Source organism: Chelon labrosus (genome assembly GCF_963514085.1).
Source record: "Chelon labrosus genome assembly, chromosome: 22".
Taxonomy (NCBI): Eukaryota; Metazoa; Chordata; class Actinopteri; order Mugiliformes; family Mugilidae; genus Chelon; species Chelon labrosus.
The window spans coordinates 423,472-446,349 of record NC_140355.1 but is presented as its reverse complement, the minus strand read 5'-3'; the positions used below and the strand labels follow the sequence as shown (position 1 = coordinate 446,349).

General features: G+C 41.4%; 1 protein-coding gene across 1 annotated transcript; it reads right to left on the bottom strand.

Annotated features, from left to right (window-relative positions):
- Window positions 1-5,391: 5,391 nt before the first annotated feature.
- hus1 (HUS1 checkpoint clamp component) lies at window positions 5,392-22,003 on the bottom strand. Its single transcript, XM_084572469.1, has 8 exons — window positions 21,483-22,003; window positions 18,828-18,955; window positions 15,833-16,009; window positions 12,145-12,252; window positions 11,916-11,990; window positions 11,236-11,335; window positions 10,602-10,736; window positions 5,392-8,227 (listed from the first exon to the last, which is right to left on the bottom strand). The coding sequence occupies exons 1-8, from the start codon at window positions 21,532-21,534 to the stop codon at window positions 8,145-8,147; spliced, it is 858 nt and encodes a 285-aa protein (XP_084428595.1). The 5' UTR covers window positions 21,535-22,003; the 3' UTR covers window positions 5,392-8,144.
- Between the last annotated feature and the right edge of the window lie 875 nt (window positions 22,004-22,878).

The window sequence follows — 22,878 nt, the reverse complement described above, 5'->3', positions numbered from 1 at the left end:
TTGGAAAGCTAATTTTGTTCTATATTCTATATTTATACTTTTGTTTTGTTTTTTTACTTATGGCTTGAATCGGGACCAGAGAAACCAATTTCGTTCCTTCCCATGTACCAACATCTGTCGTAATGGCAATAAAGAATCCTTGAATCCTTGAATGGTTACATCTCTCTCCAGGTAGAGATGGTGGCAGACTGAAGAAGAGAAAGCGGGGAATGGACAGCACCATATCTTGAACTTGTGCTGAGAGTTTAAGATAATTTATCCAGTTTATGGACATGTGTAGAATTGGCGGCACAGTGGCGAGGTGGTTAGCACTAATGCCTCACAGCAAGAAGGTCACCAGTTTGAATCCATGGGCCGGCTGGCCTTTCTGTGTGGAGTTTGCATGTTCTTCCTGTGTCTGTGTGGATTCTCTGGGTACTCCGGCTTCCTCCCACCATCCAAAGACATGCTCATTAGGTTAATTGTTGATTCTAAATTGGCTGTAGGTGTGCAGTTTTTAAATTGTGCAGGTGTGTGTACTGTTCTGACATTACTAAAAAATAAACATAACATAAATTTTTATTTTTTATATATCTATATATCTGAATACATATGGCATATAAATTAAGTGGCTGAGTTGAGGTTGAATTAAGGCTGACATCAAGAACCACTTCTGAAAATGGTTTGGCCCACCTTAGGGCCAGCTCTGGTTGCAGTTTGGCTGAGATGTGGACCTTATATGGCACACATGTTGAATGCCGGATGTGGGCCACATAAGGGCCGCAATTCATTCAGGCATGTGGGCCAAGTGCAAGTGGGAGGTGTGGCCCACCACTGGGCCAGACCAGTTTTGCTATGTGGGAACCAATGAGAGTGTGGGAAGAACACACGTTGAGGGCTGGCCAATGAGAGCCACGCTCTGCCCACGGTCCCACGTGACCAGAAGAAACACCAAGACTGATTAAAATTTTTATTTTGATTAAACTTTTTTTGGGCCAAATTTGGACTACAAGACGGACGAAACACATACCCAATTTTCAACGACTTTTCTTTGGGCTAAATTTGGACTAAAAAAAGACGACTACATGAAGCCTCATTTTCAACAACTATTTTTGGGCTAAATTTGGACTGGACAAGACGGACTAAACCCAACCCAATTTTCAGCGACTATTTTTGGGCTAAATTTGGACTGGACAAGATGGACTAAACACAGCCCAATTCTCAACGACTATTTTTGGGCTAAATTTGGACTAAGGAAAGACGACTAAACACAACCCAATTTTCAACGTTTTTTTTGGGGGGGCTAAATTTGGACAAAAAAAAGGACGACTACATAAAGCCTCATTTTCAACAACTATTTTTGGGCTAAATTAAGGCCATGATGGGCCGACCAGATTTAGCTCAAAAAAACAACATCTAAATGATGTCTGGTGTTTGGTGGGAATGTCCAAAGCGTTCCATATATTTGGATTCGTAATCCATTTATTTTCACAAATTAAATTCTCACCACGTTGTAAATACCAAAGCATTGTTCTAAATTCACATACTTAAAGCCGTCAGCCATTCCGATGCTCTCCCAGTTGACACGGTCAAAAAACTGTTTGCTTCTACACCAATCACACACACCTGATTTCCCACACCTGTAACTCAGCTATGCACTTCCTCACTGGTGCTCCCCTGTGAAATGGATGACCCTTGAGTGGCTGGATGATAAGTAGCAGACTCCGGTTCCTCAGTTTTCGTTACATTTATTTAATACAAAGAGCAACATAGCAGCAACACACAGATCAGACCTGCAACACAGACAGATTGTAAATGGCACCTTAAGTACTGTGTCTCCGGCTGTAATTACTGGACTAATCCATTCAGAGGTAAGTTAAAATATTATCAACTGGCTGTTTTACAAAAGAAAAAACACAAAATATGTTGCAGCCGAAGAAGATTCTGACCTTGAAATGTTTACGGTCTTGACTGTTAAAGTGAAGATACTGAGCTTTATAAAGCAACATTCTCAGTTAATGGTGTAGATTTAGAGATGGAAATTGATACTGCAGAGATCAGTTATTTGAATGAAACAAGATGTAAACATTAAAGCCTCAATCATAGTCAAACCTGATGTGCCCCCAAAATTCTGCAAACACAGGCCCCTCCCATTTGCAATGAAAGAAAAAGAAGAGATGGAGCTCAAAAGGCTGGAGGAAGCTAACATTATACCTCCAGTTAAGCATAGTGACTGGGCCGCACCGATAGTTCTGGTGGTAAAAAAGGATCAGTCACTTCGCCTATGTGGTGATTACAAAGTTCAGTTCATCAGTTAACCAGGCACTCGAAACAGACACCTGCCCCTTACCTCGTTTAGAAGAGCTTTTGGCTACTCTTAGTGGAGGTAAGATTTTCTCTAAGATTGACTTAGCAGCAGCTTATCAGCAAGTTTTGCTAGATGATGACTCCAAGAAATACACTACCATCAACACCCACAGGGGGCTCTTTGTGTATAACAGACTTCCTTTTGGGATCAGTTCCACTCCCTTGATCTTTTAGCGGATTATGGAAAACATGATGAAGGACTTACCAGTGGCAGTTTTTCTTGATGACCTTCTCATTATGGGATGCTCAGAGGAGGATCACCTCCACAACCTTCAAAGGGTCCTGCAACGCTTGCAGGAAAATGGACTACGAGTGAAACGCTCAAAGTGTGAGTTTGGTAAAACTCAGTTGGAGTATTTGGGTCACGTACTGGATGAGCGTAGCATTCATCCTTCAGAGGACAAGGTGAGAGCAATACAAGAGGCTCCTGCTCCCACCAATGTTAAGGAGCTGCAGGCTTTCTTGGGACTTGTAAACTATTATGGGAGATTTTTGCCCCAGCAGTGCATGGTGTTGGCACCACTGTACAGACTTCTTAGAGGAAAAGAAGTTTGGAAATGGAGCACAAGAGTCTGCCTACGTGGGCCGCTGCACGCATTCAGCGATGGGCAATTACACTGCTCCACTGCAAGTGGACTGCTTTACATTGCATACATGTGAAAATGACACCATAGCGCCGGGACTATTCAATTGGTGGCCCCCAGGCCGGATCCGGCCCCTGAGGAATTTTGTACAAGCCCTCATAGTGTTGTGTAGTTATTACATATGGATAGTCTAATACAGCGCATGACGATGGCTAATTGTCAAAATTCTGTTAATATGGCTATTTTGTATTAAAAATAAATTGTTGAATAATAATAAAAAAAATTGTTTCACACACAAAAAAAAGCTAAAAAAAAATTCACCACACCGGGAAGGGTGAAGGCAATCAGGTTGGCCCTGCCAATGAGGTGCCCCTTATTTATTTTTCAGGGAGATGGCAACCCTTTGCGCATATGCTGTTCTGCATTTACAAAATAGAATACACTGACTCCTTCAGTATGTTATTTGTCACTGTGATTATGTTTATTCTCTGGCCCCTTAGTTTGCCTCAGTTTCATGAGCTGGCCACAGTTCCCAATTAATTGAATAGCCCTTCTCACGATTAAGTCCTCTCTTTATCTCAACAGGCCCAAAATAATCAACTCCGATGTTGGTGCCAGGAGGAAGATCAGGGGCCCGTTGCACAAAACTAGGATAAGGGATTAAGCCAGGATATCTTGGTTATCCTGGCTCAACTCATCCGTGATCCGGTTGCACAAAAGCGGGTTGGGGGCAGTAGGATATGTTATGTTATAAGTTACCATGGAGATTTTTTCTGTGGAGCTAGCCTGCTCCAAACCAGGCTAAATTCCAGGATCTATTTAATCTCATCCCTTATCTCAGTCAGCAGTCACCACAAACGGAAACCAATAGTTATTCCACTGCCCACGACACATTGTTATCACATATAAAATAAATAAATCTCAATTTATGTGTACAAATTGAGATTTATTTTATTTTTATCTTATTTTATTTTATTTTATTTCACTTATTTAAGATGCTTCTGTACTAAAGAGAAAACTTGCCGGAGTCAAATTCCTTGTATGTGTTCATACTTGGCCATTAAAGCTGATTCTGATTCTGATATAACTAGACCCACTGTCATTATTTAAACGTTTGTGATCATTAATTTCAATCATTTTGGATAAATGATGATTTTAGATGATGTTGCAATCATTAGATAATTTACAATTTCCCACAGACTATAAGGCTATATATAAAATGACGGAATATAGGGCCACACAGAAAAAATAAATAAATTAATAAATTCAGACTTCGAGAATAGAGTCATAAATTTACGAGAATAAAGTCATAATTTGTAACCCATGGTTTTAGAGGAGGAGAGTTGTTAAAATGAGGGCCGTGGAGCATTTCGTGGAATTGTACTTCAGTATAGGTTTCACAAACAAGGAGATACTTAATTTTTTGGCACATCAGCATCACATTGTCATAAGTATCAGCTTTAAAAAGAATATATAAGAAAATGCATCTTTTCTACAGAAAGAATCAGTCTCATAAATTTATGACTTTTTTTTCCTTCCTCAGTGTGGCCCTAATACTCCGTCGTATAAAATACACATCCCTTATAAATATAAATACACATCAAAGTGTAACATTATGTTCCTTTATTGAATAAGGACAAATCAAAACAGGTTAACCATCAGCTCCTTTCAAAACTGAAGTCACACAGTGACTCTACAAGATAGAAAGCACAGAATCAAAGCATATTATACAACACAAGGATAAATACACATTCAAAGGTCTGTATATAACACACCCCGCATGTCTGCATAAAAATCATAAGATGATTAAACCAATCAATGCACATCACAAGCAGTCTTCTGTGGCCAGGGAAGGAGATGAAGACATCTGACAATGCTTTGATAGCCAGACACACACTCTTTATTGTGCAGCAAATTGTGGCCTTGTTCAGCTGTTCTGCATCCCACTGAGTACAGGAAGCCTCCACTTGCAAAAAAGCGTAAGGCCACACAAACCATTTGCTCCACATGGCTCCGTGCTGTGCGGTGTTTAATCCTGGGACCCAGCAGTCTGCACAGATACCTGATGCCATCTGCAGAAAACCTGTACCTTTCATGTAGATGGTCATCAGGGAGGGCCAATGGGTCCAACCAGTCCCTGAAGACCCTCTCTCGCCTGAAGGCTCTCCTCTCCTCCTCGTATGCCTCCATGAGGATTTCTGCCTCCGACGGGGAAAAGTTATGGAATGAATTTACTATCATAATGCAAGAGCATTTTAAATTGATTCGAGGGCAGAATTTATCGATTTCATTCTCAGATTTTGTGATATTATCTCTCAAAACTCTGCTCTCGCTCTCAAATTTGAGAGCGAGAGCAGAGTTTTGAGAGATAATATCACAAAATCTGAGAATGAAATCGATAAATTCTGCCCTCGAATCAATTTAAAATGCTCTTGCATTATGATAGTAAATTCATTCCATAAAAAGTAAGCCGCTCTACTTGCCATGGTGAATCAATCAATCTGTGATCGGTGGCAGGGTCTGTTTGAGGGAGCCGCGAGCGCGCACTTATCCAGGACAGAGAAAGTCTAATAGGAAGAGAAGTGGCACTCTCTGGTTACTTCCGGTTTCTGGACTGGCTGCAGTAACACGTCTCTGTCCATGGGGGGGCGCTCGCAGGCGAGTGCAGAATGAATTGGAGCCTATGGGGTTTCACCCCCAGAATCCACTTTTCTCAGGATATAATTTTTTATCAAGTAATTTGAAAGTTGCATTCAAAAGAGTGGGCTAAGATAATACACTCAGCTGAAAATTGCATTTTTAAGTTCATTTATCTGTTCTAAAAATCCGTTCAAAAAATTGTGATGACGTCACATATTTCATACTGCCAGAGGTGCTGCTTTACGGCAATTTCACCCGTGTACTTTTTACAACACATATATAACGATATGAAAATAAAAGTGACCGCAGGAAAACATAAATACAGCACACAAAAATTAACTTCGACAGAAAGTCCTCCTTAAGCAAATGTTTCTGATTCTGCTTTAGCTTCAGGTGCCATCAAACGAGGTCTCTGTCGTAATCAGTCGCAAGTCCGTCACTAACCAATCAGCATTCATTAGCAGAATGCTAGCGTGTTCCGGCCAACAACGGCCCAACCTGTAAGAAATTGAAAAGACATAAGTACTCATTCATTCGACTTTTGGACTATAATCTATATTGAACTTGCGGAATCAACAATAAAATCTACGTTGATTCAACGACAAGCAGGAGAAAGAGATACATTTAGCCGTCTAGCTCCATAGACTGCCATTCAGTCTGCACTCGCCCGCGAGCGCCTCCAGTGGAATTGTAATGGAACTGCAATCAAGATCGATACAATGGGGCTAATGGGAAGTGCCACGGCTCTCCGTAGACGGGCTCTGTCCAGGATTGGTTCAAGGATCAGGATTGGTCTGCTCATCCTGGCTTGGTTTTTGTGCAACCAATTAACCCTGGACACTCTTGTTTTGGATTCAATGAGCTCAGCTCTGTCACTTATCCTGGATGTCTTCATCCTACTTTTGTGACACGGACCCCAGGAATGTCTCTTTCTATAGGCAAATCTGCTATTTTTTGCTCACCCAACTTTCCTTTATGTGGTCTGCAAATTACACAGTTGGATAGGATCTTTCTTGCTGCTGCATTAGCGCTAGTGATCTAATATTTCCTCTGCAATGTGGACAGAACATGGTTTCTTCCGCCATGGCCCACCTGTTCATGAATGTGCTTCAATATTAGAGAGGATACATATTGATCCTTAAACTGGATGACTGGATGTTTTGTCTCCTCAGGCATGGCTGCCTTACTCAGTCTTCCTCCAATGGACATTGTTCATTGTTTATCACAGTATCGCGTCAGAACAAGTATACCTACACGCAACCTCAGTGGCTTTTTTAAGTTTGTTTGGTTTTCTTTAAGTCACTACATTTTAAGTCAAAAAACTGTTTGCTTCTACACCAAACACACACCTGATTTCCCACACCTGTAACTCAGCTATATGCACTTCCACATTGGTGCTAAAGTAAAACCCCGGAACTGCACGCAAACACATAAACACAGTGACCCAAACCAACAAGAAATACAAAATTCATAATGGCTCCAACACCAATTTTTTCGACTGAATCGCGGGACATGTAGTCAGTCAGTGAAGGGCACAGAGACACAGAGAGCGGTCACACCGCCTGACCACTAGATGCTCATAATGAAGCTTTTATTTTGGTACATTTGGTAATTTAAATTAACATATTAGCTAAATATTTAGTTTCATCAAGCTCTAGATATAACATTTACATTTAGATTTAACATTTTTACTAAATGTTAAATGTGATAAAAAAACTTTGAAACACTCTTTACAAACGGCACCCCTACCTTGCTGTTTTTATAGAGATCGTTGGTTGGCCAAAACGTTTAGGTTTTCAAAAGTTATTTTTAATGTTTTGAGGACACAAAAATCAGTTTTATTTTATTGTGTGATACCAACAATTTATGCTTCTGCATAAATTAAAATGGAGAAAGAAAGAAGAAGAAGAAAGATCAAAAAGCATTTGTATGACTCGTCTTGCGTGAAATTTCAGCGAAAGTATTCCCCATTCCCCATTGTTGAATGTAAAGCAGGAAGTAGAAAGTGACGCAGGAAATAGAAACACCCCAATGGCAAAAGACACACAGCGCTGACTAGTGTTTGGGTGGCGTTTTTACAGAGCGAGCCAGACTGACAAGGCACAAGTATAAATGGCTGGCACTGGTGTAGTCTACGTGTGTAAGTTATGCCGTCTTGTCTCGCAGAGGCATAAACTGCACTTGGGACTGCAAGTGGGAAAGGCCTTTTGATGTGTATGATGTAGTTTATAAAAAGTTACTGTTTAAATATATTTGTTGAGAAAAACAATCTGAAATTCTTTTATCTCCACTGTCCAAATGTCTCTTTGACCTTCCTGTACGTTAAATGTGTGTTTTGCAGCATGTCTTTACTGCTACCAAAGGTCAGAGGGTGAAGTCTTCCACTGTGACGACTGGAACCAACTTCAAGACATCATTCAAATGGAGGGCAGACTCCCAGACGTTGGGAGTATGGTCTCATGGGTCCCAAATGAAAGAAGATTCTTTTGTTGTGTGGGGAAACACCTGAAACCATTTCACAGCCCACTAAAAGTCCCTGTAAGCAGAAAACAACTTGAGTGGTCTGCAGTACATCTACACTACAGCAGGGATAAAATACTGCAGTGACACGTCTTCATGCAGCAGAATGAGATGGAGGACCCTCTGATGGACAATATCTGTGGGACAAGAGGACAAGTGAGAGTGAAAATACAATCTTAGCAGTGATGGAACATACAGTTGAAACCAGATGTTTACATACACTGTGTTAAAAGACACATAAACCTTTTTTCCTCACTGTCTGAAGTTAAATCAGACTAAACCTCTCCTGTTTTAGGTCAGTTAGGATTACTAAAATTATTTCTATTGCCACAATAATGAGAGAGAGAATTTCTTAGAGAATTTTTTATTACTTTCTTCAGAGTCAGAAGTTTACATATATTTCCTTAGTATTTGGTAGCATTGCCTTTAAACTGTATGACTTGGGTCAAACGCTTTGGGTATCCTTCCACAAGCTTCTCACAATAGTCTGCACGAATGTCTCCAAAAATGAAGGTCTTTGTCCCTGTGTGTATTTGCAAACTATAATCTGGCTTTTTTATGTTGCTTTTGGATTAATGGCTTCTTCCTCGCTGAGTGGCCTTTCAGCCCATGTCGGTACAGGACTCGTTTCACTGTGGAGAATGACACTCTCTTACCAGCTTCAGCCATCATCTTGACAAGGTCTTTAGCTTTTGTTTTTTGGTTGATTCGTATGTTTCGGACCAAAACACATTCATGTCTGGGACATAGAACCCGTCTCCTTCCTGAGCGGTATGATGGCTGGACATTCCCATGGTGTCTATACTTGTGTATAATTGTTTGAACAGATGAACGTGGCACCTTCAAGCATCTGGAAATTGTACCCAAGGATGAACCAGTCTTGTGGAGCACCACAGTTCTCTTCCTGATATCTTGGCTGATTTCTTTTGATTTCCCCATGATGTCAAACAAGGAAGCAGTGTGTTTGAGGTGTAGCCTTAAAATACATCCACAGGTGTGCCTCCAATTAACTCAAATGTTGTCTGTTAACCTATCAGAAGCTTCTAAAGCCATGACATCATCATCAGGGCTTTCCTTCATTGTTTAAAGATATAGTAATCAGGGGTCGCGTTAACCAAATATTTTCCGTCGTTGACCGTTTTTTTTTTTTTTTTAAACCGTGACGGAAAAATCTGAAGGCCATCTGTCATTTTGACAGATTGCAATTCACACCCCTGACCACTTTTTGGCAAGTGACCTTATTAATTGGCTCTTGTCTCTAATCGCAGTTTGCATTCCAAACATCGCAGAACTTTTATCAGTGCACGACTTCCTGGTACACCGATTACACTGATGCACACGTCAGAGCTCAGCTAACCATAGACGAATATATGTCTATGTCGGCTAACGGCTACCAAAATGGAGGAATCGGATAAAAGTACGTTGCTAGGACTGATGAGGTTTTGTGCAAATTGTGCAAAATAAAAAGGTTTGCATACCACGGAACCCTACGGTGCCATCTAAGAGCTGTTAGGCTAGCAGTCACGGTCCGAGTACGGACAAGACGTGTCGGCAGCTCAAACTTTTTTTTTCCCCTACCATTTAAAGTCAGTACTGTCAATAAGAGTACTTTAAGTTGATGAAATTTCAATGAAAATTAAAGCTATTGAATTGCATTATCATTATTTTAAAAAATTAAGGTGACGGGTAAAAATAGATTATGACGGGACTTTTATGACCCTGTCAGTCAAAATGACAAACAACGGAAAAAGTCTAGCGCAACCTCTGATAGTAATCTTTATGTATGTAAACTTCTGACTTTGAAGAACGTAATAAAAAATTCTTTAAGAAATTCTCTCTCTAATTATTGTGGCATTTGGCAAATAGAAATAATTTTAGTAATCCTAACTGACCTAAAACAGGAGAGGTTTAGTCTGATTTAACTAGAGACAGTGAGGAAAAAAGGTTTATGTGTCTTTTAACACAGTGTATGTAAACATCTGGTTTCAACTCTACAATCATAGCTTTAAGTACAATAAAAACAAAGTATCATAGAGCAAACATGATCTGTTACCAGATGGATTTACTTTGTAAAGTCTTCAGTATATTCTGAAGAACAACACTACCATAGTAAAAATTAATTTAGACAGAGAGGTTTAAATCCGTTATAAAAATCTGAGATGAACAGATACTGACACCAGTATCGGCTCATACCACTTCACAAACAGCACAACGTTAACCTGTCGTTAGCGCTGCATGTAGACAGTGGCAGGTCAGCTCGATGTTAATGAGGCTCTTATGGCTCAGAAAAGTGTTGCAGATGAAATGATTAATCAGTGAGTCTAGTTACTTACTGGTGAATTAAATGTGGTGGCCATGTGGCGTTTCCTCCTTTTTAAATGCTGATATCATGATGTGATAATAATTCCACTGTGACTGCAGTCACTGGGCAGCATGACCAAATAAAGAGTCTGACTGTTTCCATCTAATAGACGTGTGAGTAGCTGGATGAGGAGCTGTGGGCTGACTTACTGCACATGGCCTTGCTGGGGTTGACCTGCTGTCCCGTGAGGAACTGTTGTAGCCTCCTGATGTCCACCCTGGCCTGCGCCATGACCTCTGGGTCCCTGCTCTGAGACAGACCATCGTCTTGAGAGGCACCATCACCTGGAGGGACAGGAAGAAGAAAAGAACAGAGGCGAAAGACAAAAGGAGGAGGATAAATGTGTGCAACTTTTCCTCCTACAAAAAGCTGGAGCTGCGTGATATAAATTTGAAGACATGAACTGTCTAGTTCAGTATGTGATCACCAGTTTAAATTTGCTGATCAAATACTGAACTAGTGATCTTGAGTTTTCAGATCAACCACAACACTGCATGAGGCTCACTCAGATATACCTTAGATATAACTATAAAATATTGCTGACTATGAATTTAATATATAAACACTCTCATCCATGGAATGTTCCTTGATCCTTGGTTCAAATTAGGCTGGAGGAGGAATGACTCTCCTCTAGCTCGACAGGGAGTTGGTTATTGATCAAAGTACTGGACAAAACAGAGATTTAACCTCAGGGTGGCGTTAGATGAACCACAGAGTTGAACTGACACATGTACAGCCATGCTGCTAGTGTGGCTGAAATTCAGGGAACAGAAACATATTTACCCCACAGAGGATTTCCTAGGTCTTTGAAGTGGGTGGTCACAGAGACCAGATCTGTCTCTATCTTCAAGTTCATCTCTCCGCTCAGGTTGGCCTCTATTACCTGAGAGACATACACAACATCAACAACGTGAAAGCTCAGAGTTTCTGCAGGTTTCAGCAAGCTGAAGGATAACTCTAACGGAATAAAAAATGGGTATTATTTTAATAGTGTTGTCCATCATCCATCAGTAATAAAAATTATATTGCTCTCATCAAGTTAACTGAGAGGAAGTCTAAAAAACATAAATTTCATCAAGTTTAGTAATTTTGAAGCGAAAACTGCGATGTCAAATATTCTCTGGTTGTAACCTGTCTTCATTATAAACTGAATATCCACTCATTCTGGGCTGTTGAATAGACAAAAATGAAAGATATCACCTTGGACTCTTTTATTGATAATTCAGTTCCTGATTAATCTAAGTAATAAACAGCAGATAGATCAACATGTGAATACAGCCTTTTTGAAAACAAACTGCCAAGTTACATGTTAGATTGAAAGAAAAAGCTAGTAAACAGCCATCCACTCGGCCTCCACATATACTGAATGAGCGACTTTGCTGTTCACCATCACTGAGCTGGTTTTAATGACCGCCTTTAATTTCCAGGTTTAAGATGTTGTTAACTCGTGCGCCACACATTACCAGGAAGTTGGAGAGGTTTTTCATACGGTCCACGACGTTCTTCATGGTCTTCAGAGGAGGGAGGCAAATGCTGACCTGCAAGAACATGCAGATCAGTCACATCCCTTCACCGATGATGGATGGACTGATGATACAGAGGAATACTGTCAAGAGGACTTTGTCCTTATATAAAAACTAAAAACTTAGTAGTATCTGAAAGTGTACTGCACTTCAGAGAGATGTCTCTTACATCGAAGTCTGGCATGCTCGGTTCTTTGAATTCATGCCAGAGTCTCCTGGGGACTACGTCAACTGGGACGTCATGAGTGATGACTCGACTGATGCTGGACAATGTGGGCTGTACAGGAAGAAGGGAGGACATTGTTCAGTTTGTTTCTTAAGCTCTGCAATAATTTGCATTATTTACAGCAGTAATAACAGCAGAGAAACATGGTCATTCATTTAAAATCGTGTTTGCGTCTTCTGATGAAGTCTTTTATCTCTGATTAAATATCTGCCTCTTCAGCTGCTAAATGTTCCACTATGTTAATCAGCTCTAACCAGGGACGGGCTGGCCATCTGGCATCCCGGTGGGACCACAGTCCCAACACTTATTTTTTAATTTACATACTGGTCTGAGCGGCCCATAAAACCGGTAGATCAGCAGCCCGATTGACACTGGGCTGGTCTAATCACATTGTTAAAAACCAACTCCTTTTGTTTTGGTCCTGTCAGCATAATGTATTCGAGAAAAAAAAAAAAAAAGTCAGCGCAAGAGTTTCTTTCTGAAAAACATGCCCTTGACACACGGTGGTCTGCGGGCCACAGGCATCAAAGTGGGGGGACAAACAGGAAAGCCCCAAGCACGAGGGGGTCTGGAGCTTTTGTAAAGATTTGAATTTTGTTTTCTTTTATCTAAATATGTCAATTGTAAACAACTATGTAACTGATATTAATAAATCGATAATAAGGCTCCTGTCATCAAATTAGGACTGTCTGAGACTACCTGAACCACCCTTGCAAAAATGCAAAATGGTAGGACTCATGAAATGTAACTAGCAATGCACTTGCATACAGCGCTCTGAGAGGTCAGGCTGCAGCAGGATGTTGCTGTCAAAGAGCAAGTCAGGCTATCAGAAGAGAAAGGAGAGAAGAGAAAGAAAAAAAGGCAAAAAGTAGGCAACCAGATGCATACTAAGTTTTTTTCAAGAAAAGTTTTGTTCAGCCCCTAATGTTATAGCACATGATGAAAAATGAAATACCATGGTTGACACACACTGCTTTGAACGCAGACGATCCATTAAACAAACACATCCAAGTACGAGTTCACAAAAATCCCCATCCAAGTTCAACCATAGCCAAACGTTACGTAAAGGCTAAATAGTGTGCCATTTTAAACTTCCATTTATAACTACTGCAGTTAGGGTAGCCATGTCCGTTTAGCACAGCCTGAAGGCAAGCACACATTTGTCCTCCTTTTTGGAGTTTAGCTGGAAAGCATCATAACGTCCTGATTAGACATCCTTGTTTGCGACTTAAAAAATGCATCCTAGGATCTTCTGAGATGGAGAGAAACTGCGAGAAAAAGAAGAAACTTGCTCTTCAAGCAAATGCTGCCAAGTGTTCCAGAATTACAGACATGTTTGCCACAGCAGGGCCTTCATCAGCTCCCGTGGTAGACAGAGGTGGTGGTGGTGGCAGTTGAAGTGAAGTGAACAGGAACATGTAATAGAACCTGCGAGAAGCAGGACTGCTTTCAGAACACTTAGGCTATGTAATGAGTATGCCAAAGCAACCCAACCCATTGGTGGTTAGGGACAATGTACAGAAATGAAAGACTACACTGTTCTGAAGACAGTGTAGGCTACAATGAAATAATCACAAAATGACATTATTTTGTTCATTGTAAGTGTTATGCCAATACAGCTGCATGCCTGTTTATCAGACAATCCAATAATTCTGCACCTGTCTGCATCCTTACGTAAAAAGAAAAACTCACCCCAGTCTCAGTGCATGTTTTGTTGAGCTAGGTTGAGATAGCAGACTGCTATGGTTCGTCCACAACCTCAGAGTCAGACAAATATTCATCCATGTTGCAAAAAATAGCAGAAGCAAATTACAGGTAAACAAGTCAACTGTCGCGGGTGCGCGTGCCGCTCAGAGACATCGTCCAGGTCAGAAACTTATCATCCGCGTCGCTCGCGTCACGTGACCACCTTGTAATCGTGCAAGTTGCGGTTAGAAAATCGCGTTTTATCATATCGCGATATCGCAAATGCAATTAATCGTTCAGCCCTAATGGTCGCACTCTAATATTTCGCCTTTAGCTTTGACTACAGCACACGTTCACTGTTTCGATAAGCTTTTGCAATGTCACAAGATTTACTTTCATCCTGTGTTGCATTAATTTTTCACCAAGATCTTGTATTGATGATGGGAGAGTCTGACCAAAAGTTTCTCTGGGGGTTAAGGTCCGGACTCTGTGGTGGCCAATCCATGTGTGAAAATGATGTCTCATGCTCCCTGAACCACTCTTTCACAATTTGAGTCCCATGAATCCTGGCATTGTCATCTTGGAATATGCCCGTGCCATCAGGGAAGAAAAAATCCATTGATGGAATAACCTGGTCATTCAGTATATTCAGGTAGTCAGCTGACCTCATTCTTTGAGCAAATAATGTTGCTGAACCTAGACCTGAGCAACTGCAGCAACCCCAGGTCATAGCACTACCCCCACAGGCTTGTACAGTAGGCACTAGACATGATGGGTGCATCACTTCATCTGCCTCTCTTCTTACCCTGATGCCCCCACCACTCTGGAACAGGGTAAATCTGGATTTATCAGACCACATGACCTTCTTCCATTGCTCCAGAGTCCAATCTTTATGCTCCCTAGCAAATTGAAGCCCTTTCAGATGTATGTTTATCTTGCTGTTCTCTTTTCTGTTTCTTCTGTCTGTACCCGGCTGGCCTTAGACAGATGGGTCCCTCCATATGAGCTGGGTTCTGCTCAAGGTTTCTTCCTGTTAAAAGGGAGTTTTTCCTTGCCACCGTCGCCTTCAGGCTTGCTCTGGAGGTTTCAGGCCGGGTTTTTGTAAAGCGTCTTGAGACGATTTGTATTGTTATTGGCGCTATATAAATAAAATTGAATTGAATTCGAGCACCATTCATAGGGAAAGAGGACAGGGACAAAAACAGTCCCCCCTCAACGACAGGCAACTACCCAACCGTTAATGGAAATTAGCTGCACTGGTTTCTGGTTGTTAACACTACAAGCAAGTTTCAGTATGAGTTCCTATTTAAACCTCAAACTTCCCACCAGTCCCCTAGAACTGAAGAAGCTACTCGGATGAGTGGTGAAACGTCTTCTCAAAAAACTCTACAAGTCCAGTTGCCTTTTTTTTTTTTTTTTTTTTTTAAATATTTTTTTTGTGGGCTTTTGTTGCCTTTATGATAGACAGCTGAAGGTGGACAGGAAAGGGGGGCAGAGAGAGAGGGGATGACTCGCAGCAAAGAGCCACAGGTCGGACTCGAACCCTGGGCTGCTGCATCGAGGACTCAGCCTCGGCACATGGGTCGCCAGCTCTACCCACTGAGCTATCCCAGCGACCCCAGTTGCCTTTTTTTAACCTTTTTTGGATGTGTCCACTTTCACTGATTTCCATTAAATCACGGCTTAAGGTACATAAAAAATATGTGTTATTAAATGTGGTGGGCCGGTCTGGTCCAAAATTCCAAGGTCGATTTTTTGTCCCAGTCCGCCCCGGCTTTAACTGTGCCTGTTTTGTGTCGTTTTTAGAGCTTTTTCTCTGAAAATATCTTTAGCTAACGGCTAAACAATGAGCTGAAACTCACTATATTTTTTTTACTTTGTTCCTTTAGCAGATCTTTTTGAAAGTTAATGATTTGCAGGTGTTGTGTTCAGTAAGCAGTCTCACCAGCTCAGCACTGACAGTGAGGCAGGGGCAGTGCTTCTTGGTCAGTTTGACTTTGACAGCTTTGGCGTTCTGGATCGTCTTCAGGGCTCTGGACAGGTTCTCCGGAGTCACCTCCAGACAAATCTCATTGTCCTCAGGGGAAACACCCTCCATCTGGTACTCATCAAAGAAGTTAGCCTACAGGGAGGAAGGCAACACTTACAGGATCAGCTGCAGGAGAGAATTTTTCACTCGTTTCAGGCAGATGGTCATCCACCTTGAGTCTGTATCTGTTGGAGCTTTCTTCTTGTTCAAAAGGAGTTTTTCGTTCACACTGTCAACCACTGCTGTTCTAGGGGAACTGTTGGGGCTCTCTACAATACTAGAGTGTCTTGACCTCACAATGTAAAGTGCCTTAGATTAATTACGTTATGATCTAAAGCTATAAAATTGATTAAAAAAAATAATAATTTAAAAAAATCGGATAGAGCAGAGCCTTGCAGGTAGTGTTACTTTTCTTGACCAAAGATAAAACTTTTATCACCTGTAATGAAAAATTCTGTATCACACAGTATCTTACGCTGCCAACACCCTGCTCTGCATGTACTCATGATTTGTAATGTGTTTTTGTGTGTTTAAAATTTAAAGTGTACAGTCAGGTCCATAAATATTGGGACATCGACACAATTCTAATCTTTTTGGCTCTATACACCACCACAATGTGGGAGGCACATATACAAACTGTTGTAATTCCTACACCGTCCACCTGATTTGTAAATACCCACAAATTAAAGCTGAAAGTCTACAGTTAAAGCACATCTTGTTCGTTTCATTTCAAATCCATTGTGGTGGTGTATAGAGCCAAAAAGATTAGAATTATGTTGATGTCACAATATTTATGGACCTGACTGTAGACTTGTCACCTGTCACTTGTTTGAAACACCACATAGGTGATAAGAAAGTCGAGTTCTTGCCATTGACATTTATATTACATTTGTATGTATGCCTTTTCGTTTTACTACTCTGAGTTCAGGTCATGTTGCAGGCCATGCTATTTCTGTAAGGGGGGACCTAGCAAAAGGGCTAGAGAAGAGTGAAGAATGTGGCCTTCAGCAGATGGGGGGTATATGGTAAATTTGTTTTGTGAACTCATGGGTCATTTTGCCACAATCAGTGATTTGTGCTTTGTCTGTGCTGTGAGCAAATCTGGAGATCACAGTGTTCTGATTGATAATGTCTTAACATAAGTTTCCCCTACACACCCCTTTAGCAGAATATACCTGCAGGTGCTTTCTGCACAGAGTAAAAAAATGCAGCAAGAGAGCAGAGAGCAGGGGGACATAGATTACTTTGTTGTCCTGAGCCTTCTACACTGCCTGGCCAAAAAAAAAGTCACTGTTAAGAACAGCTGTGTGCTGCTCATACTAATATATCTTTCTGCTCAAGAGTGAGACGTCAGTCTTTGAGGATCTCTGTCAGATGCAGTGTCCCATCCGGATAGTCCGCATCTCAACCACCCAAGAGATAGTGATTGCTGACTATGATGAGCTGTACGTTGTGGAATTTTTTTCGTGTGCCTTGTAACCTCAGAGTTTTTTTGAGTGCGTCGCTCACAGACGTTTTTTTTCCTATGAGTGTGTTTTTCTTTTGTGTGTGAATTATATTAGGAAGCAGAAGGGGTGAATTGCCATTTCTTTTCAAATCCGTTTTCTCCTGTTTTTGTTAAAGTTAGGTAGTTAGATTTAGAGAATGTCTTTTTGTTCGTTTTTATTTGCATTTAGGTTTTAGTTAGATTTTGAGAACCAGGTAGCTGGGTTTTTGTTTGTTGTTTTGGCCTGAGTTCACCCTGAAGACAAGATTCATTTCCTTTTGTACTTAACACTGTATAATTCACTTGAGCCCTGCGACGGACTGGCGACCTGTCCAGGGTGTACCCCTGCCTCTCGCCCAATGACAGCTGGGATAGGCTCCAGCAGACCCCCGTGACCCTTAATAGGACTAAACGGGTATAGAAGATGAATGAATGAATGAATAATTCACTTGTTCACTTGTGTGTGTGGTGGGAAATAAAAGGGTCACTTTTGCTACAATCGTTCCTCGGGCAGCACAGTGGCGAGGTGGTTAGCACTGACGCCTCACAGCGAGAAAGTCCCGGGTTCGAATCCATGGGCCAACTGGGCCTTTCTGTGTGGAGTTTGCATGTTCTCCCTGTGTCTGGGTGGGTTCTCTCCGGGTACTCCGGCTTCCTCCCACCGTCCAAAGACATGCTCATTAGGTTAACTGGTGATTCTAAATTGGCTGTAGGTGTGCGTGTGAATGGTTGTCTGTCTCTCTGTCCTGATGACAGCTGGGATAGGCGCCAGCAGACCCCCGCGACCCTTAACAGGAATAAGCGGGTACAGAAGATGAATGAATGAATGTTCCTCGTCCATTTGTGTTTATGTTGCTTCCTCAAACCCCTAGATTGTATTTCGCCTTTATCTTTGGTTACAGCACACGTTCACTGTTTCGATAAGCTTTTGCAAGAAAAACAAAAAATGCAGTTGTTGTGCAGCTGCAATGATTAGTCAATGAGAATACTAATAATCAATTATTCTGCTCTATAAATTAATTATTAATTTTAGTTGTGTTCACAGCTAAATTACATTTTCTTGTTTTGATGTTAGTTGGACAAAATCAGAATGTTAAAGGCATCACCGTGAGATGGTCTTTACGATGTCTCTCACACTGTTTCACTGATAGAGGTAGAACAGATCACTATTCTCCTTTCCAGACTTATTATTGTTCTGTCATTTCAATGCACTGACTGATCAGAGCACTAAAAACACAGAGATTTCTGACTTCAGACTGAATCAATCCCTGGCGTCTCACACTCTCCTCTATGTCTTTGTTAATCTGTCAGTTTTAGCTCTATTTTCCTTCCTGGCGCCTTTCTAGTCAGTTTCCATTCTTTCTGCATCCTGCGACTGACTTTTTTTCCCTAAAAGCCAAGACATGGATCTGAACTGGAGCCTACCTGTGGCAGTTCACACCACATGCTGACACCTCCATTGGTCACTTTACCAGACAGAACGAAGAACAGATTCTCTGGAGTCAGGCGCAGGATGCACGTCTTAGTCAGCTTTGAGATGGTGATGATGACTCCTGGTGAGGACGAGGAAGAACAGAGTTATGAACCTAACAAACATTACTTCAGTCTGTATAAATATATTCATTTAATCCAAGGTCCTTTCAGCTATAGACAGAGACCATGTCTGAGCCGCCTTGTGCGAGCTTCTTAAATGGACTTTGAGATTCGCGGTTTTCCCCTTGAGAAGCAAGCCACATATTTCGTCACAGTCTGTTTCCATTACAAGACACTTGCTTTTATCTTTCTCGTCGTCATATTCAAAAAAGTCCCATACAGGACTTTGCCGCTTTCTCCCAGCTTTTGCTGCAACCGCCATGGTGCTGCCAGGTGACGTCACGGACCGTGAGGTGCCGTAAGGTGCTGCTGCTGCTGCCAGCTGGCGTAAAACTGCCAGAGCGGAATAAATCGATCATATGAATCCAACCAATTGAGGCTTATAATTAAATTGACAGAGACGAAAACTAAGGGAATTATATCTATAATTTCCTGCATAGTGCCGGTGCCCAAGAAGCCCATCTCAACTCGCCTCAACGGCTTCAGAGCAGTTGCACTGACGTCACATGTCATGAAGGTCCTGGAGAGACTCGTCCTGGCTCAGCTGAGACCCCTGGTGGATTTTCTACCAGACTACTACTTTGCTGTTGTTTATTGGGGGGGAAGCACCAGCAAAAAGGACATAAGTAGGATCGACAAATTGATCAGAAAGGCTGGTCATGTTATTGGCAGTGTGTTGGAGATGTTTGTCTCAGTGAGGGACAGGAGGACACTGGACAAACTGCTCTCCATCATGGACAATCCGTCACATCCACTACACCAGACAATAGAGGGGCAGCGGAGCTCATTCTCCAACAGACTGACCCAGCTCCGCTCCCACGGTGAATATCCAAAAAGGTTTAGACAACTGGACTTGTAGAGTTTTATTGAGAAGACTTTTCACCACTCATCCGAATAGCTTCTTCAGTTCTAGGGGACTGGTGGGAAGTTTGAGGTTTAAATGGGAAACTCCTACTGAAACTTGCTCGTTGTGTGAATGACCAGAAACCAGTGCAGCTAATTTCCATTAACGCTTGAGTATTTACCTGTCGTTGATGGGGGGACTGTTTTGTCCCTGTCCTCTTTCCCTATGAATGGTGCTCTAATGGGAGTTTCCTATTTAAACCTCAAACTTCCCATCAGTCTCTGGAACTGACGAAGCTACTCGGATGAGTGGTGATACCTCTTTTCAAAAAAACTCTACAAGTCCAGTTGCCTTTTTTAAACCTTTTTGGATATACCATGACTGAGAATCTTCACAGACATATTCCCACAGTGACAATACAGGACTTCTTTCATACCATTCTCAGTCCAGCTGTACAACAACTCACCTTTCTGTAACAGATAACTCCATGTTATTCATGTTAATGGACACTATTGCACCTTACTATCATTCCTGTGTATATAATACATATTCTTCAGTCTCCATTTCTTGTACATTTGTTCATATGCTAATTTGTAAATTTTTGCTTATACTATTTTTTATTTTATTTTACTTATTTGTATTTTATTTTATTTAATCTTTCTTTTACTTGTGGTTCTTAGGAGTGTTTTTATGTGTTTTATGTGCAACTAAGCCAAGCAATTTCCCTTGTGGATCAATAAAGTTTATCTAAGTCTAAGACTAAGTCTTAGTTCCTCAGGGTTTTGTGCTAGGACCAATACACAATATACATACTTCCCTTAGGCAATATTATTATCCATAAACCAGATGAAACTAATCAGCTGGTTAAACTCCAAACATGCTTTAAAGACATAAAGGTTTGGATGACCTGTAATTTTCTACTCTTAAACTCAGACAAAACATAAGTCACTGAATTTGGCCCTAAACATCACAGAGATTCATTATCTAATCACTTAGTATCTTTGGATAGCTTTACCATGGCCTCCAGTACTACTGTGAAAAAACCTAGGTGTTATATTTGACATATTTGATATGTCCTTGGAGTTCATCTCTCAGAGACCCTCACGTGGTCAGCAAACACCACCGCAATCGGAAAACGGGACCAGCGGACAATGTACTTTGTGAGGAAACTGAAGCAGGTCTCATTTCCCACCCGCATGCGCACAGCACCTGTCCTCTACGCTCTTCTCTCTCGCCTGAGCTCCTATCCTAATTTCTTCTCTCTGGTACCGAGCTCCTGTCCTCTTTTTATTTAATCTAATTTCTGCTCTGTACTACATTTGTTGTCGTGGTCCTCATCACCCTGCCCAGTCTTCATGGCCTGCAATTATCCGCTACCAGAATGTATCATTCTACAACCTGCCTACGATTCCGCGTATATTCAATTATCATAGCAGCTAACTCTGTGATAGAACAACTGCTGTTACTAACAGCCTTATTAATATTCATTATCCAACTGTTATGTAACATGGTCAACTATATCGTCTTCATGCTTGCTCTGGGTATTCAAGCCGGGTTTCAGACCGGATTTTGTAAAGCGTCTTGAGACAATTTGTGTTAGCAGTCAGTAGTTTGTCGGGAAAGAAAAAGCTAAAATGACTCACGACTTAAGTGGTTGAGACAGGCAATGTCTGTGATCTTCCCTCGAAACTTCATTTGGAGTTATCAAAGTAGACTTTACTCTTAAGCCAGTCTGTTATTCAGTTCCTCTGGTTTAGCTCCAGGCGGAAGACTTTAGAAGCGTTTGTTTTGGTCCGTCCGTGTCAAAGATCCGGCGGAAACAACGGCTATTCTCAATATACTAACGGTTCCGTCTATAGAAAAGGACAAAGGACTATATTTAATGCATTCAGCTGGGAAAAACCGTCTACCAACACTGCGGATATTTTTTGGGGGTCCATGCAAGGAAGTTGCAGGATCCCTATTGATTTTGTTGCGATTTTTATTATTAGGGGTCCATGCAACGAAGTTGCAGGATCCCTACTGATTTTCATGTGATTTTTATTCTTCTTATGATAAATCTTATTCTGCGTAACTAAAGTGTCTGCTTAGGACAAACTGCAAGGGCGAAAGGCATCAAACCTGGTAACTTGGTAGAAGTCCTAGCATGTCACTTTGCCAAGGTGTCAATACACATGCCTGCAGCTAGGTGGTGCTATAATAAGCCAATTTACGTCTTATCTCATACCTCGAGAATCGTGTGCCCGAGAAACAATTTTTTTCTCCCTCTGATTCCCTGGTTCTAATGGACTAAGCCACGCCCACTTCCGCCTGCCATTTTTTTCCCCGCCATTTAAAAAAAAAAAATTGCACCTCAAAGCAAAATTAACTCCTCCTAGCCCGTTCATCCAGTTCTCACCAAACTTGGTATGTATTATTTATGGACAAAGATAATGAAAATTCTTCAAAAGAGCTTTAGCAGGGTTATTATTTACATTTAAGTTAATGGCCAATTCATTTTATGGCGTGGAACAATATAGCTCCAAAGCCAATATTTTGTGAAGTATATACCCAAACTTAATCAAACTTCACATCATTGATAATATGATTCTGTCACATTTCCTAGTCAGGGAACCAGACAAAAAGGTGGAGACCACACCAGGCATGTCATTTTTAAAGAAAGAAATTTATTAAACAACTCAAAAACCTGGAATTAGTCAATTGTGTTTTATGGATGCGTGTCTTTAAGTGAGGTGGCTGAATGTGTATGAGTGTGTGGATGCAAAAACCTAGAGTAAATCCAACATAATTCATGACTACAGAACACCAGGCCCCAAACAGTTCCCACACCATGTGGTAGCCAAACCAAATGCAGAGAGCAAATGCAGAGAGAGACTGTGTGGCCTGAGTAGAGTACTTATGCTCAGGCCCAGTGGCCACACCCACACCTTGCCAGGTGCCAGACATTCTGCTTGATGAGCAGGCAACACTAGGACTGGGAGGGATCTCCTCCCTCCGTCACAACAAGCACCCCAACTTTTGTGACCCTTGGTCTCTAGG